We start from the raw sequence: 17,459 nt of genomic DNA, 5'->3' as shown, positions 1-17,459 counted from the left end.
ACTGAAAACCTGGACTCTCTGACTTTTCCTGCTGCTCTGGGGAAATATCCAAGGGTATTTTGTGACAAATCACTCGCAACCTTCAAACAGCTCACAAAGGTTTACAGGCAAAATTCTCGTTTGCTCCCACCTAGACCCGAGGGCAATTTCTGGAGCTCATGCATTAATAATAATAAAAAGAGCAGCTGATTCTTATTCAGTCCTTACTCTGGGCCAGGCCATGTTCTCAGCATGAAATTTCATGTGCCAACTGGTTTTACCCTCACAATAACCCGTAGTGTAACGTACTATTATCACCCTCATTTCGCAAGGGAAGAAACCGAGGCCCAGCGAGGTCGAGTAACCGGCCTGGGGCAACCGCTGAGAAGCAGCGCTGCGGTTGGGTGGACTTTGATTTTCTCTCCTCAGCAAGCCCGGGGGCCTGGCGAGGAACCAGTGTGGGCTAAGATTGCAAAGAGAGGAAGGCGGAAAGAATTGCAAGGACCACGAAGCTGCGGCTGCGGGAAGGGATGCGGGAAGGGATGGGGGAAGCCCCCCGGTCGCAGGCGCTGGTGCCTCCACACCTGGGTACCTCGGGATCCGACAGCTCCAGAAGTGGGGGGCCAGTGTCCGTGCCCTGGGGGCTTCGCAGCCGCGGGTGGGGCTCCTGGGGGACAGGCGCAGCCTTACCTGTCCCGGCGCTCACCTGGTGGCCGACTTGGAGGTGGCGGCGGAGGCGTAGCAAACCTTCCTGGGTCCCCTTCCCTCGCCCCGCCCCGGGGGGTGGGCGGGTGCGCGTGAGGCTCTCAGGACAGGCCGGACCTGTGGGACCCGGGGCCCCGGGTGTCTGGGGAGGCCGTCAAATGGAGAAGGAAGGCTCTTCCGGGGCTGGGACAACTGTGGGCGGCGGGATACCTCGGCGCTTGCAAACATAAATACCGCCGTAGCAGTGGTGGCAGGAGACGCGCGTGCGGGCAGTTGGCGCCCGCGAGGGTGAGCCGGGGACAGGGACGCAACCCCCAGCCCCAGCTCCTGGCCCCCGGATGGACGGTCCTGGCTTGGCTCTGCCCAGGCAGGCAGGTCCTCGGGAAGCTGGAGACCAAACAGGAGCGGGGCGGTGGAGGGGCTGGGGGCGGGCATGGGGCGGGCAGTGGGGGAAGAGCTGGGGAGGAGGAGGGTGGATATCCATGCAGGTGCAGGGCGGGGGAGACAGGTGGAGATAAGGGGGGTTGGAGTCACTAAAGGCAGGATAGGATACTGGGGAGGGGCCCGAGGGGATGGGGCTCTCTAGGTAGGATGGAATTCTTGAGGGGTCTGGGGATGGAGTGAGGGATTGGGGTCACTAAGACGGAAATGGAATGATGGAGGATGGAGATGCTGAGGTCTCTGAGGGCAGGGTGGAATACTGGGGATGCCATCGTCAAAGGCAACTTCCCACACTGAGCTCCCCCGACCACATTCCCAAACGTCCTGTACTGAGGGGGCTGCGGTTAAGAGCAAGGGGAGCCAGGACCTCTCCAGCCTCCGGTCCCAATCCCCCACTCCATCACGCCCGAGCCCTGCAACTGAATCACTCCATCGCTCAGCTTCCTCATCTGTGATGTGGGACCGGAGATCGCAGTGGCCACCACACGTAGGAATGTCGTCAGACTCCCATGAGTTAATCTATGCAAAGTGCTTAGCACCCAATGAGGCTCAGAGGGCACCTGCCTCTTGGTACTGATGATGTTTTTTGTTTTCTCTGCAGCATCTGGAAAACCATTCGTGTGAAGACCTCCCTGCCATCCTGCCTCCTTCCCTGTGAGGCTGCCAGATCCCCCTGCATCCCCCATCATCCCAGTCCCTCCTGCTGTCCCTGAGGGAATCTGATCCACTCCAGACCCCTTCCCTTCCCCTCTCCGCTTCCCACCCTCTCCCCTACCATGCACTCCTTTCATCCCTGCTGGTCCTGCTGCTGCTTGCTCCTCTTTTCCTCCCTGGGAGTTCAGGGGTCCCCAAAGGCTCCCAGTGCTGCTCCGGAGCAAGTCCACCTGTCCTACCCAGGTAAGTGTCTACGACCTCTCCATGGGCATTTCCCAGCAAGATCCAGTTAGTTGGGGGCTCAGGAACCCCACACTAATTGCTGTGGGACCCTAATGGTGGCTTGTTCTTCCTGAGCCTCAGGTGTCTGCCTCTGTTAAATGAGGATTATAAGCAGTGGTGCATGTGGCTGTGAGGGAAATGATTCTGGTACCCAGACTATAGTTAACACTCTCCTAGGGGGGCTGCTGTTTTCCTTACTCATTTGTGTGATTGCTCCTTGTGTTCCCACAAAGCTGCCTCCTGGTCCTTGATCTTGGGGTGCTGGTGCACGGGGGAAGCAAGACCCTGAACTTGGACCCTCTACACCCAGACTTCCTGGGTTTTAATCCCAGCTTTGCTACTTACCTGCTGTGTGACCTTGGGCAAGGGACTAAACCTCTCTGGTCTCAGCCTTCCCATCTGGACAAAGGGGTTATATTAGTGAGACCGCATGGTGAGGAGTCAATGAAATATTAACTGTGAAGCAGCAAAATGGATCTGGGCACGTGGCGTGGGTCTCACAGGTTTTTGTTCAGGACACTACTACACAGCTAAAGATTATAATAACTTCAGAGAGCTTTAATTTATTCGAGTAATAGCTGTAATAGTAGCCATATTAGAAACTAAAACAGAGGCATTTAAAACTATTGATTAAATCATTTAAAATAAACAATAATGAACTCATTCAGAAGTAAGGTAAATGACATTTTTCATGAAAAATAACTAGTTTACAAAAGGAAAGAAGTGGAGTGAGAAGAGTGGCATTGATTTACATCTTTTAAGGTCTTTTTAATATCTCCTCCTATCTGTGACAGTTCCTCAGTCTTTCCTAATTTTTTGTGTCCTTGACACTTCTAAGGTAGGGTCTTAAAGGTTAGTTGCCATGTGGAATCTGAAACCCCATGAATGAACCGGCTTTGGAATTTGCTGGCCAAGTGACCTTGGACAAGGCATTTTGCCTAGAGGCCTCTGTAACATGGCATGAAAATAAGACCCATGTCCTGGGGCTGCTGTGAAAACGCAGTGAGATCGCAGCTGTCCTTTGACCTACACTATAATAATAATAACAACAACAAAGATGCTCTTACAAGGGCTTCAGCTGGAAAACTCAATAAACCTCCTACTGGACCTTACACTGTAGATACTACTGTTGCTCCCATTTACAGAAAAGTGAACTGAGGCTCACAGAGATGAAAAACCTGACCCCAGGTCACACAGGCTGGAATTTGAATCCAGGCAGGCTGGCTCAAGAGCCCACGATATTGGTTTTTAGAGCTTTAAATTTCTTACTAATTTAGATTTAATAGAAATTTTGCAAAAATACTACAGTGTTCCTATATCTCCCTCACCCAGTTTCTTCTAATGTTAACATCTTGACATTTTGGAGTACTGAGCAGTTGTGTTTTTGTTTTGTGTTTTTGTGTTTTTGGTAGGCTAGCCCTCACTGGGGGTTTGTCTGATATTTCCTCATGATTGGAACCAAGTACTGGATTTTGTGTTTTTCTGGCAAGACTGTCCCAGCTGCGATGCAGTGGCCTCTCAGTACGTGGTATCAGAGGATTCATGACACTGACGTGGCTTACGGCTGTTACTGTGTTGTTAACCTTCATTGCTTGGTTGAAGTGGTGCCTAAGTGAGGGTTCTCCACCATAAAGCTTTTATTCTTTCCTTTGTAGTTAATAACTATCTTGGGGGAGATTCCTTAAGACTGTGGAAATCAGGGTCTTCCTGAAATGTTTACCCACTAATTTTAGCATCCACTAGTGGATCGAGTCTGCAACAATTATTAGTGTGGGGTTTGCCTAATTGTGATTGTATAATTTTCTAAACTTCTCTTTCCATCTAGTTGAAATTTTACTGTAACAGGGGGCTGTCCCTCCCCACTACATTTATTTATTCAATAATTTACTTACATTAGTATGGACTCATGGATATTTATTTTATCCCCGGGTTAAAATCCAATACTATTGCTATTTACTTTATGGTTCACATTGTCATCCCTGATTTGGTCTTTTGGTATTCCCTCAGATTGGCTTCTGGGTTCTTTCAACAACCCCACTTCATATCCTGAGCTCTGCCTCACTTTCTGGCACCAAGAATTATTTCCGGCTCATCTTGTCTATTTCCTGTCCTATCTCTGGAATCAATCACTTCTCCAAGGAGCCCTGTTGCCTTTTATCGAAGAATGGGTATTTAGAAACTCAGATCTGAGCACTAAGTGTGCTCATTGCTACTGAGGTGTCACTGCTTCTAGGCCCTCTTACAAACAGACGTTACATGTGTGTATGTTCATATGTGTATGCACACATATATATTTATCTGTATGTGTGTATATATGTATGTATGTATGTGTATATGTGTGTGTGTGTGTGTGTGTGTGTGTATACCATGAAATCATACTCTGATTTTGGTCGAGCATCAAGGGTCTATTTTAGCATTCTTTCCTTATTTGTAACTTCTTTCTCCAACATTGAGAAACCAAGCTCCTGTTGTCTACATTATACTTGCCTATTTGTTCCATGCTAGAGCAAGTATAAAGCAGTTTCAGAATTGTTTGCCTGTATCCCTGTGAAGAACACTTATGAGATGATGGCATTTAGTGAGGTCTTTTTCCTCTGTAGTCTTATAGAAGAGCTTACAGTGCCCAGTCAAGAAACTATATCAATGCTTTCTTTTCTTCTCCACCACTTCAGTGTGGCTTTGTTATTTATTTTTTAATATAGTTACACTCATTTGTTAGTGTTTATATTCCATATTGGCTTCCCACCCACAACCTGGTGCTTTTAATTGTTAGTTAAATTTTGGGGTATGTGAAGAAAATATGAAACCTGGCTAGCTCTAGGAGTCTAGATTATTAAAAAAAAAATAAAAAGACAGACTCAGAGATATGTCCTCCTTCCACATCCCTGCTACTCCATTCCTATTTCCCCTTTTTTCTACCCCTTCCCAACCCACCCCCATAAGTAATTCATCTCTTTAGTTCCTGGTGTGTTCTTCCTGCATTTCTTCTGTAAAATAAATAAACAGATGCCTGTGTATTTTCTTATATTCTCTTACAGGAAGAGTGGCTAACTTTGGGTACTCTTGTGTACTTTGCTTCTTTGAACATTGTGTCCTGGACATCATTCCATATCAGTTCCTAGAACTTACCCTCTTTCTTTTTGACAACTGCGTAGTGCTCCATGGTTTGGACATTACATAGTTTATTCAGTCACTCTCCTATGTATGGGCATTTTGATGGTTTCTGATATTTTGCAATTACAAGCCCTGCTGCCATGAATAACCTTGTGCACATGCATTTTGTGCACATCTTGCAGGAGGAAGAACTCATGCTGTTAACATCATACCATCCCACATGGTGTTTTTAAAACCTTGATTTCCTTGCTGACTTTTAAGAATTTGGAGTGATCACTTAAAAGTTTGTATATCTACCTACAGATTCTCTTGGGCTAGAAAAGCCACCGTATAGATATTTGCTCTAGAAGTTGACAGATTTGGTGGCCCTGGGCCTGCTTCCTGTGCGGACACCATCACCAGAGCAGAACGATGGCTTCTGCTTTTAGACACAGCAGGCTCTATGGTTTGCCACGCACTCCACACCTTACTGCTGGCCCCTGTTCCCATTTATATTACCTAGGTGGCCTTTGGACATCTGAGGTTACAACCCCTAAATGATATCATGCATGTAAAGTGTCTGGTACAGGCTCACACACAGTTCATAATGATATTAATAATGATATTCATTCACTCATGTAACCCTGACTGTACTGGGCACATTGCTTTACTCACATTTATTCATTTAAGCCTCATAAGAACTCTCTAGAGTAGACACTCTTATTTTATAGCTATTATAGATAAGGAAACCAAGGCTCAGGGAGGCAAACTGATTTGCCCAAGGAAAGCACAACTTGGAAACCGCATAGCTGGGACTGAACTTGGGAAACTGCAGAACCAGTGTCCTTAACCAGTAAATGTTCAAGAGCCCCTCAATCTCTAGTATTGCCCCCCATGCTCTCTGCCCATCCCTCCCCGCCCCTGCCCAGGCCTCGCTGCCCAGCCCCCTCTTCCTTTCTCTCCAGGTGAGCCAGGCTCCATGACTGTCACCTGGACCACGTGGGTCCCAGCCCCCTCTGAAGTGCAGTTTGGGCTGCAGATCTCAGGGCCGCTGCCCCTCCGGGCTCAGGGCACCGTCAGCCCCTTTGTGGATGGGGGCATTCTCCGGCGGAAATTCTACATACACCGAGTCACACTGCGAAGGCTGCTGCCCGGGGTCCAGTATGGTTAGAGGGGCCCCGGGCCAGGTGTTGAGGGGGGAATGGGAAGAGCAGTGGGACATGGACTAAAAGCTACCACTGGCAGGTGGCTCAGGCTGGGCTGGTAACTGCTCTGCTTATCTGCAAGTCTATTGTATGAGACCTTGGGATGAAAATGGAAGGTGTTGGGGACCTGGGGGAGTTGAACAGAAGCGGCATGGCACAGACCGATTCAATCCCCCAACCCGTTGAAGGTGGATAGGAGTGGAGGAGATGTCTGGGGCTCCCACACCACCAACTATGACCTTTTCCTTTCCCCCCAGTTTACCGCTGCGGCAGTACTCAGGGCTGGAGCCGTCGGTTCCGATTCAGGGCCCTGAAGAATGGGCCTCACTGGAGCCCCCGTCTGGCTGTGTTTGGGGACCTGGGGGCTGACAACCCGAGAGCCCTACCCCGGCTGCGCAGGGACACCCTGCAGGGCATGTACGATGCTGTTCTCCATGTGGGTGAGGCATCAGCAAGGGTGCACCTGGACGTATGGAGTGGGAGCAGGGGGAGCCTGGGTGGGAGGCAACTCCAGAACTGTGGAGGGGACCAGGGCCAGGGCAAGGGATAAGACTGGCCATGGAGATGGTGTTAATCAGGCTGCCCAGGTTAAAAGTCAATTCTGACACTTAGAGATACGTGCATTGGTTTTCTCCTCTGTGTTATAGTTATGAGCGCTTGTTCAGAATTCTTGGGCTCTTGTGGTGGCTAAATAAGTTGACATTGTCTGGCATGTTGTAAGTGTGACATAAGCCTTCATTGTCATTATCATTGCTGTTGTGATTTGAGAGGACAGGAACCAGAAGGGAGATGGAGATTGGGACTGATATGGTTCAACGCCACAGACTCTGGAGTCGGACTCCCAGGGTTTGGTTCCTGGATCCTCACTAGCCAGCTCTGTGACCTTGAGCAAATACTTAACCCCTCTGGGCCTCAGTTTGCCCATCTGAAACGGGGATAGTAATAACATCCACTTCAGAGGGTGTTTTGAAGATGCAGGTGACCAAGTGTGTATAGAGTTTGGAACTGTGCCTGTTACAAAACCAGTACCAGACCAGACTATGCCAGTCTTATCATTGTTATTGCTCTGGGAACGAATGAGACAGGGGCTGGTGTGATCAGAGTACAGGAGACCCGCCTGGTCCTGCGGGGTCTCAGGGACCAGAGGTTTGGGAAACGGTTCCAAGCACACAGGCGGGTGGGTGTGAGGTAGGGACCAGAGAACTGGGATGGCTTGGGGGCCAGGGCTTACACAGCCCACACCAGAGCAATCAGGTCTCTCAATTCTGGCAAAAGCAGAGCAGGGTCTGAGTCCTCATCCTCTCCCCCGCCCCCTGCCTCCAGGAGACTTTGCCTACAATATGGATGAGGACAACGCCCGCGTCGGAGACAAGTTCATGAATCTTATTGAACCTGTGGCCGCCAGCCTGCCCTACATGACGTGCCCTGGGAATCATGAAGAACGCTAGTGAGGCCCGAGGGCTTCAGGGTGGGCGAGGGCCTGGCCAACGAAGACAGTCCTTCTTAGTGTCTCACCTTAGTCTCTCGTGTTGTGGCAGCTCAACTGTGGTAGTGAGAGGAGAGGAGATGAGGGCTGGGCAGAGAGCCAGGCTTGGCCTGATAGTAGGAGGTAGGTGTGGGGCAGCGGCACCCAGACCCTCCCCTCACCCTTTTACTTCCTTTTTCCAGCAACTTCTCCAACTACAAGGCTCGTTTCAGCATGCCTGGGAACAGCGAAGGCCTGTGGTACAGGTAATATCGGGGGAGGGGCATGAAGACCGGCCTCCCTCTCCTGAAGGATGGGAGATGCAGGGGAGACCCTAATGATGACCCATGCCCTTTGACCCCTCCAGCTGGGATCTGGGCCCAGCACACATCATCTCCTTCTCCACCGAGGTGTATTTCTTCCTCCATTACGGCCGCCACTTGGTAGAGAAACAGTTTCACTGGCTGGAGAGTGACCTCCAGGTAACCTGGGTGGAATCCCCCTTGGACCTGTCCCCTCCTCCCCCTCCCTCACCCCTGCCCCTCACTCTGTGCCCTTCTCTCCAGAAAGCCAATCAGAACCGGGTAGCCCGGCCCTGGATCATTACCATGGGTCACCGGCCCATGTACTGTTCCAATGCTGATTTGGATGACTGTACGTGGCATGAAAGCAAGGTGAGGACCCCCTTCCTTGGGGACAAGGTGCTGAAAGCCAGGTGGTGGGGTTGGCCTGAGTCGTCCCTCACCTCCTTGCTCATCTTGCCCAGGTTCGCAAAGGCCTCCTCGGCAAGTTCTATGGGTTGGAGGACCTCTTCTACAAATATGGTGAGTGACCTTGACTCCCCAGCCCCAGGCCCCACCTCCCATCTCTCCTGATTCCATGCAGGGCCTGACCCCGACTTGCTCTGTCTCAGGGGTCGACCTGCAGCTGTGGGCTCACGAGCACTCCTACGAACGGCTGTGGCCAATTTACAATTACCAGGTGAGGCCCGCGGAGGGCTGAGGCCCGCGGAGGGCTGAGGCCCACGTGGCTGGTGTCAGTGGGCCCCGGGTCAGATCCCCAGGCCTGGCCTCCTGTGACGCCCCCTCCCCCTTGTCCCTTCTCCAGGTATATAACGGCAGCCGGGAGACACCCTACACCAACCCTCGAGGCCCCGTTCACATCATCACAGGGTCTGCGGTGAGCAGGGCGAGAGGTGCCTTGGGTCTCTCTCTTGCTGTTTTTTTATTTTTTTTATGGAGATATTGAGGCTAGAACCCAGGACCTCATGCATGCTAAGCATGCGCTCTACCACTGAGCTATTACCACCCCATCCGCTCTCTTGCTGCCTATTGAGGGCCACACGTGTACAGCCCTGGGTCCTGCATCCTTTATACTGCTACTATCACTTAACTCTCAACCCTAGTGGTTAGGTGCACTTAGCAGCATGCCCATTGCACAGATGCGGAAACAGAGGCTCCAACAGTCCTCATTCAAAGTCGCAGGTTCTGAAGTGGCAGGGGCTGCTTGCCCAGGTCTACCAGGATCCAGGCGCAGAAGGGTTATGATTATGACTGTAACCAGACTCCAGATTTTGTCATATTCCACCAGCTTTCTCACTAACCACCTTTTTCTGCTGCAGGATTGCACACTGTGTTTAGTTATTGTGTCTCCTTAGTCTCCTGCAATCTGCGACAGTCCCTCAGTCTTCCCTGTCTTTCATCCTGGCCAGTTGTTTACTCAAAACGCCCTGAATTTGGGTTTGTCTGCTATTTTCTCCTATCACGATTCGGGGTTTGCCTTTTGGGGCCAGACAATCACATGTGACATTGTGTCCTTCTCAATTGTCACACGGAGGTATGTGTCCTCGGTGTGTCTCATTCCTGGAGGTGTTTCTCTGAATCACCCAGCTAAGGCAGTGTCTGCTGGGTCCCTCCACCATAAAGCTATTGTGTTTCCCTTTTGAATTAATAAATATCTTGGGGGAGATACTTTTAGACGCTGCAAATGTTGTTTCTTTTCCAACTTTCACCCACTAATTTTTTTTTTTGAGAGGGGAGGTAATTAGTTTCATTTATTTATTTATCTTTAATGGAGTTATTGGGGATTGAACCTGGGACCTCGTGCATATTAGGCACACACTCCACCCCTGAGCTATACCCTCCATCCTTTTACCCACTAATTTTTGAATCCATCAGTAGGGCTTGCTTGCAGCAGTGATGACTGCGGTGTTCTCCAGGGGATCTTCTATTTCCTTCATTCCTCCTAGCTTTATTCATTAGCATCCTTCTGTGAGGAAGAGTTGGCCCTTCTGCCCCATTTATCTGGTTAGTTAGTTATGGGTTTATACCAGTCTGGGCTCGTAGGTAATTATATTATCCTGTGAGCTGTCATCCAATACTACTGTTATCTATGCTGCGGCTCAGATTGCTCTAACTTTGGCCACTGGGAACTCTTCAGACCAGTCCCTGTGTCCCTTCTACGCGCCCCTGTCATTTTGTGGGCTCTTTCTTACTTTTTGGCACCGTGAGGCACTCTGGGGTCATCTTGGGTTTCCCCGTCCTGGCCTTGCAATCAGTCACTCCTGCAAGAAACTGGGGCTTATTTTAAGCTGATTTTTACCAATTAAAGTAAGAACCTCTTGTGATAAAAAGTCAAACAGTCTAGAGGGCAGGAGGTGAACACCAGCTTCCACACCCTTCCTAGTCCCACACTCACTGGTGATGAATCTCATCTCTCCGGTGGCATTTTAGAATATTTTCTGTGTATGCAAATGAGTAATTGTCTCAGTAGAGATGTGTTACAGCATCCCTCACTTTTAAAAAACAGCTTGAATCATGCTTCATGCCCTAGTGGCTCCTGACCTTGGTGCACATTAGAATTACCGGGGGGTGGTTCTTAAAACTCCAATGCCTGGACCCAACCCCAGAACAAACACCAGAATCTCTTGAGGGCTCCGCCCTGACACTACCACCCCTGCGCAGCCACCACCCACAGCAGGAAATGGAATGTTATCAGCACGGATGGTGCCTCACATCCGTAGGTGATCACTATTCTGACCTTAATCAGCACAGATTAGTTATTTTTCTTTAATTTTAATTTTCGAAATTATTTTAGACTTACAGAAATGTTGCAAAAATAGTACAAAGACTTTCCATATCCTCTTTACCCAGATTTCCCAAATGTGAACATTGAACCATGCTTGTTTCAATCTGTTTCTGACTGTCTGTCTGTCTATGCATAGATATACATTTTACTATTATTTTCAGATCCTATGAAGAGTAAGTTGCACAAACGATGCCCCTTTATCCCTCTGTCTTTATTTCCTGAAAAACTAGGACATTCTCTTACATCAGTACAGTGTAACAAATTCAAGTCATTAACACTGATAATATACCATTATCTAATCTACAGACCTCTTTCAAATTTAGCCATTTGTCCTATTCATGCCCTTTGAATCTAAGCAAATCATTTTTTTTCTGGTCCAGGATCTAGTCTAAGATCTTACGTTCTATCTCAGGGTCTTGTCTTTCTCATGTCCTTTAATTGGAAACATTTCCCCACTCTTTATTCTGCATGACAAAGAGTTGAGAGTACAGAGTTGTGTAGACTTTCCTTCAGTTTGGGTTTGTCTAATGTTTTCTGGTGGTTAGACTGAAGTTAAGCATTTTTGGTAAGAGTGCACAAAAGTGATACCGTATTCTTCTCAGTGCATCCTTCGAGGAGACGCGTGATATCTCTTTAAACCCGTTAAGCCTCAGTTTACACATCCTCTCCACCACAGTTACGGTTTTCTCCTTTGTAACTAACAAGTATCTCCTGGAGATACTTTGAGACTATGCAAATAGCCTTCTAGTCCCCAAACTTTTGCCACTGCTTTTACTATCCATTGATGATTCTTGCTTCAATCAGTTATTACGATGATGGCTGCAAGATGGTGATTTTTTTGAGCTCCCTCCTCCTTTCTGTCATATCCCTGGCTTTCCCCTGCAAGGATGAGCACTTTCTCACTCCCAGGCAATGATGATTTTAAAAGCTTTCTAAGGAGGATCTGCTGTGCAGAGAGGGCTGAGAGCCACTGATATCTTCCATTCTGTGAATTCCACTTTCCCCTCAACAATACATCTTGGCCATTTTTCTGTATCACCTCAATTTGTGACGGCTATGCTATCGTTTATTTAACTGACCCCCTCCCCCCACCCACCCACATACACTGATGGGCATTTGGCTGGCTTCCAGCTTAGGGCTTTTACAGAAAATACTGCAGTGGAGTGTCTTGCACAGCCCTGCACTATTCTAGAAATCAAAGGGCACAGGAAGCCTGGCTGGGTCAAAACAGTCGATTGTGAGTATTATTGAGGTCAAGTCTTAACTGACCTTGTCTTCCTTGAGGGTGGCAGGGTCCCGGCCTGGCTGGTCATTTCTGCTTCCCAGTGGGTCCTCCACCTGCCCCAGCCCTGGGTCTAAATGATTCTCTCCGGCAGGGTTGTGAGGAGAGGCTGACCAGCTTCACCCTCTTCCCGCGGCCCTGGAGCGCTGTGCGTGTGAAAGAGTACGGGTACACGCGGCTACATATCCTCAATGGGACCCACGTTCACATCCAGCAGGTGTCCGATGACCAGGTGAGTGCTGGCCCCATCACCTGCCTGAGTAACCAGGCCCAGTGCGTTCTGGAGCCGGTGGTTAAAAAAGAGGACTCAAGAGCCTGAAATACTGTGTTCAAATCCTGCCTCTGCTACTTACCAGCTGGATGACCTCAAGCAACTTTGAGCCACAGTTTTCCCATCTGCAAAGTGGGGATGTTAATAGTTTCTACCTCACAGGACTGTATGGGGGTTGAATGACATTATACAGAAATTGCTTAGAACAGTTTCTAAAGCATGGTAACTTCCATAAATATCTATCAATAGGGGGCAAAAACAGATCACTCCCCCGCAGGAAGAGGGAGACCCAAATGACGTGTGTATGGTCCCAGTGGCTTACCCTCTGGCTGTGTGACCCTGGGAAAAATATTTCCCGGGTTAGAGGGACCCAAATAATCGTGACTCATCTTTCTTTATGTTTTAAAAACTATTTTATTTATTTACTTATTTTTGTTTTGGGGGGAGGTAATTAGGTTTGTTTATTTACCTCTTTTTTAAAAATTTTCTTCTTTATTTTAATGTAGGTACTGGGGATTGAACATTTTACCACTGAACTAAATCCTCCCCTCTTAACTTTCTTTATTTTTCCATTGTAGATTTTTTTGGGGGAGGGAGGTAATTAGGTTTATTTATTTATTTATTTATTTATTTATTTATTTATTTATTTATTATTAATGTAATACAATTATTAATTTACTTATTGGTTTGTTCATTTATTTATTGTTAATGGAGGTACTGGAGATTGAACCCAGGACCTCATGCATACTAGGCATGCACTCTACCACTTGAGCTATACCTCCCCTTTGCCACTATCATTTTAAAATAATGGGAGTAACAGTGGTTGATTGAGCACCTACTGTGTACCAGACACTGGGCTAGATATCCTATATTTAGTAGCACTTTAATCACCACAACAATCTCATGGGGCAGATTTTCCTTCCATTTTACAGATGAGCAAACTGAGGCTCAGAGTAGGGAAGTATTTCTCCCAGAGTCACACAGCCAGAGGACACAGAGCTGGGATCTGACCCCAAAGACCATGTTATTTTCATTGTAAATAACTACCATCTATCATTATTGAGCAGCACAGGCACCAGAGGCAAGCTCTTGGGTGAATTATCTATTCAGTTCTCCCCACTTTATAGAATATGGAAATTGGACTCAAAGTTGGTTCACATCCTGAAGGAGTCATGGCTATGCTGGGACATAAAGTGAGATTTGTGTGACTCCAGGGTTCGTGCTCTAATAATAATAGCCCACACTTACTCAGCCCTTGCCATGTGCCAGGCTCCCTTTTAGCCTTTCCAAATATCTCATGAGGAAAATTGAGGCTCAGAGAGGTTTAGCAACTTGTCCAAGGTCACACAGCCTATCAGAGACAGAGCTGGGATTTGAACCCAGGCCACCTGGCCCCAGAGTTTGGACTTTCAGCCCTTATTACCTCTTTTTTTTTTTTTTTTGTCCCTTGCAGGATGGGAAGATTGTAGACGACATCTGGGTGGTGAGACCTCTGCTCGGCCGGATGATGTACCTCTAAGGATGGGGACAGCTCTCATCTGGGACCCCGGGCCTTACTGCCTTGGCTGGGGTGCCCAGGCCCAGGAGGGGAGTCAGGGCGGGCCTCGACTTCTCTAGCCTCCTGAGCCCTGTGAGGGGTGGATGCAGCCCCTAGGGAGCTGGAGCAGCTCTACCCTTCCTGACTGTCTGGAGGGCAAATGTGCAGAGTGAAGCAAGACAGGTTTTGGGTGGCACAGCCCTGCCTTCCTGCAGAGCACTGATTGGGCGGAGTGTCCACAGAGCCTCTGGAATAAAGAGGCTTATGACTGTGGCTCCGTGGAGTCTGCACTTCTGCTGGGGATGCCCTGCTGGGCCACCTCCTCTCCTGCAGGCCTGCGAGGACCATCACCAGCCCCAAGTCAGCAGAGTGGGCACGGCTGTCATGACGCCACTCTCCAGCAGATAGCACCTGTGACTTTCTCCTCCAGGCCCGCCCTCAGTGCCAACCAGAGGCGGGGCTTCAATGGCCCAAGGAATGCTAACCAGTGTCCCTTCGTGCCTCAGTTTCCCAGCCTGGCACTGACTTATTCTGGAAGAGGGGCAGATGTTAACTCCTAACTGGGCTAGCTGACAAGCATTAGGAGCTCATGGACCCGCTGTTTTCCTCCCGTTTTACATTTCCCCCTCCCTTTGTTTCCCTCTTTCTTTCATGTATTCAACCATTATTTATTGAGCACCTATCACGTGCCAGGACCTGTTCTCCATGCCATGTTGTCTGCCCTCATGAAGCCGACATTCTATCCAGGGCGTCAGACAGAAAACACAATAAATAAGTAAAATATATAACAGGGTCAATAGTGATAAGTGCTCAGAAAAAGCAGGGGAGGGGATGGAGAGTAGTAGGGGGTGGGCAGTTGCAATTTTCATGAGGATGGTCAGGGAGACTGTACTAAGAGGGTGACAGGTGAAGGAAGGAGCCATGTGGGCAGAATAGTCCAGGCAGAGGAACAGCCCGTGCAAAGGCCCTGAGACAGAAATGCACCTGCTCTGTCAGAGCATCAGTGAGGAGGCCAGTGCAGCTGGGGCAGAGAGTGAGAGGAAGAGTGGGGATGAGGGCAGGGAGGTGACAGGGGCTGATATGTGGGTCCTTGTGGGTCACAGGGAGGACTCTGTCCTCTATCCTGAGTGAAGTGGAGCCACACAGAACCTCAGGGTTCTGAGCTGAGGATGGACAGGATCTGACTCCAGAAGTCTTGGCCGTAGGGCTGAGGGCTCCCTCCTCGGAAGCCCGAGTTCTCAGCTGCTGGCTAACCACACACCTCTTCCTCCATGGCGCTGTGCAATTCCAGCCTGCTGGCATCTTATTCCCACCCAGCTTCACCTCGGCCCAAGGCACACTGGCACACCAGCTCTTTGCAACCTCTTAAGCACAAGAAGCTCTTTGTCACTGGCTCTTAGCCTTCTGCGATTCTCTCATTGATTGATTTGTTACCTTGTTTATTGTCAATCTGCTGCCCCTGGGTTGAGGGTTTGTAAGGGTGGAGGCCTGGGCCATCTTGTTCATTTAGGGGTCTTTCACCTCCACCAATTCCCCTAGACCCCTTCTCTGGCTGGGTTGGGGCCCTGCCCCACCCCCAATCCCAGCCCTGCCCACTCTGGGCTGTTAACTGTCTGTGGGTTCCAGCCCTGCCTCCCCCACTGGACTGTCAACCCTAGGCCGGTGATGCAGTGATGCCAGGACTCAATCCAGCACAGCCTGGCATGCGACGGATGCTTATTAACTATTTGTTGCCTTAAAGAAGGCTGCCACATGTCGGGCTTCTACCAGGCAAGCCAGGGACAGCGATGAATCAGCCCGGTCAGGTCCTGTGGGAGCTCATGGACAGGCAGGGACACGCAGTTACCCAACACGGGTGACAATCAAAGAGGCCATGCCATGGAGGGATGCTGCAGACCCATCGAGTCACCAGCTGGGGAGTCACTGCATGCTGCGGCCAAAGACCAAGCTGGCGCCTGTATGGGCCTGGGGGGTTCTGCTGGGCTGGCTGAGGCTGTGAACCTGCCTGGGCGGTGGGGGCCACAGAGGGCAAAGGCCCGGCACTGGAGCCGCACAGAAACTGGGTTCAAATCTCAGCTCTGCCACTTCCGATGGGTTGTGGAATCACCAGCCCTCTCTGAACCTCTGTTTCTTCATCTGTAACAAAAAAATGATAATATCCTGTGGGGTGTCCTTGGGATTAAATGAGGCTGAAAGCCTTGGTGTCGTCTTTAATTCTTCTTTTTCTCACGTCCCGCATTTAATTGAGTAGTAAATGCTGCCGGCTTTTTAATAATTTATTTTTTAAATTTATTTTTTATTGAAGTAGAGTTGATTTACAGTGTTGTATTAGTGTCGGCTTTGACTTTAAAAATCTATTGAGGGGGAGGGGATAGCTCAGTGGTAGAGTGCGTGCTTAGCATGAGCAAGGTCCTGGGTTCAGTCCCCAGTACTTTCAGTGAAAGAAAAAAAAGAGAGAATGGTGATTTAATAAGTTAATAGTTTTTTTATTTTAATTGGATGAAGGACGGAAAGCAGGGGAAATACAGGTAAAATGCTTACTAGAGCACCTGATGCTGAGGGAGCAGGTGAATAGCAGGAATGCCAGTGATTTTGGTGAATCAGATAAAGGCCGGTCCCCTGGGGCTGCCAAGGCTGGGTGTGCAGGAGACAGGCACGTACAGCTAATTGCAACACCAGTGATTTGTGACATGCACAGGAAGTGACAGGTTGCAAGCCGGAGACCCTGAGGCTTCTAGGAGGCAAAGCTGAGCAAGGCTTTTGGAGGCTACGCGGATGCCTGCCTGGTAGCTGGGGTTGGGGGGAGGGGAGGAGGTAGAGGAGTCAAGTGCTCCCAGAAAGCCCAGCAGGGGGCGCCAGAGAGAGACAAGGAAAGGAAAGCTGCGGGATCTCTGGATTCATTCATTAACAAATGCTTCATTATTAAAGTCCTTCATCGCTCCAAATGGTCTCTGTTGATTGCAACTAGGCACTGTGCAAGAACTATACACTTACTGTGATCCACGTGCTGGAGACACTGTGGTGGCCAAGATGGCGTTTCTGCCCCTGAAGCCTGAATTCTACTGGGGAAGGTAGAGAAGGAAACATGAAGACAAAAATACCATCACAGGCTAATTCTAGATGGTGCCCAGCACCGTGAAGAAAATACACTGGAATCAAAATGTGGGAAAGGAGAGGGTGCTTTAGATGTGGTGTCCAGGAGAGGCCTCTTTGAGGAAGTGACACTGGAGCCAAAGGACAGGGAGTGGGTCAAAATAAATGACCTGGAAGAATGATCCAGGCAGAGGGACCAGTGGGTGCAAATGCCCTGAGGCAGGAAGGAAACTGTGGATTTGAGAAACAGCCATGAGGCTGGGGTGGCCAGTGTGGAGTGAGTAGGATTGACAGATAAAACACAGGATGCCCAGTTAATTGGAATTTCAGACAAGTAACAAGTAAGTTTTTAGTATAAGTATGTC

General features: G+C 49.2%; 1 protein-coding gene and 1 non-coding gene across 3 annotated transcripts; one reads left to right on the top strand and one right to left on the bottom strand.

The window, feature by feature from the left end:
- Positions 1–315: 315 nt before the first annotated feature.
- On the top strand, positions 316–16,221 carry ACP7 (acid phosphatase 7, tartrate resistant (putative)). 2 transcript variants are annotated; one of them, XM_074369682.1, is made up of 13 exons: positions 316–972; positions 1,727–2,022; positions 6,120–6,320; positions 6,617–6,799; positions 7,683–7,806; positions 8,028–8,090; positions 8,192–8,306; positions 8,391–8,498; positions 8,591–8,648; positions 8,738–8,805; positions 8,932–9,003; positions 12,288–12,425; positions 13,918–16,221. In XM_074369682.1, the coding sequence occupies exons 2-13, from the start codon at positions 1,902–1,904 to the stop codon at positions 13,981–13,983; spliced, it is 1,317 nt and encodes a 438-aa protein (XP_074225783.1). In that variant the 5' UTR covers positions 316–972; positions 1,727–1,901; the 3' UTR covers positions 13,984–16,221. The 2 variants fall into 2 exon arrangements, with proteins under 2 accessions (XP_074225783.1, XP_074225784.1); XM_074369683.1 differs by lacking the exon at positions 6,120–6,320.
- On the bottom strand, positions 13,174–13,246 carry TRNAT-AGU (transfer RNA threonine (anticodon AGU)). The gene has a single exon. It is a non-coding gene; the product is annotated as a tRNA-Thr (tRNA).
- Positions 16,222–17,459: the final 1,238 nt, after the last annotated feature.

The sequence above is a fragment of the Camelus bactrianus genome, chromosome 9, assembly GCF_048773025.1.
Source record: "Camelus bactrianus isolate YW-2024 breed Bactrian camel chromosome 9, ASM4877302v1, whole genome shotgun sequence".
In the NCBI taxonomy this organism is placed as follows: domain Eukaryota; kingdom Metazoa; phylum Chordata; class Mammalia; order Artiodactyla; family Camelidae; genus Camelus; species Camelus bactrianus.
Note: the sequence above shows the minus strand (reverse complement) of the source record. Positions and strands in the feature narration are given on the sequence as shown.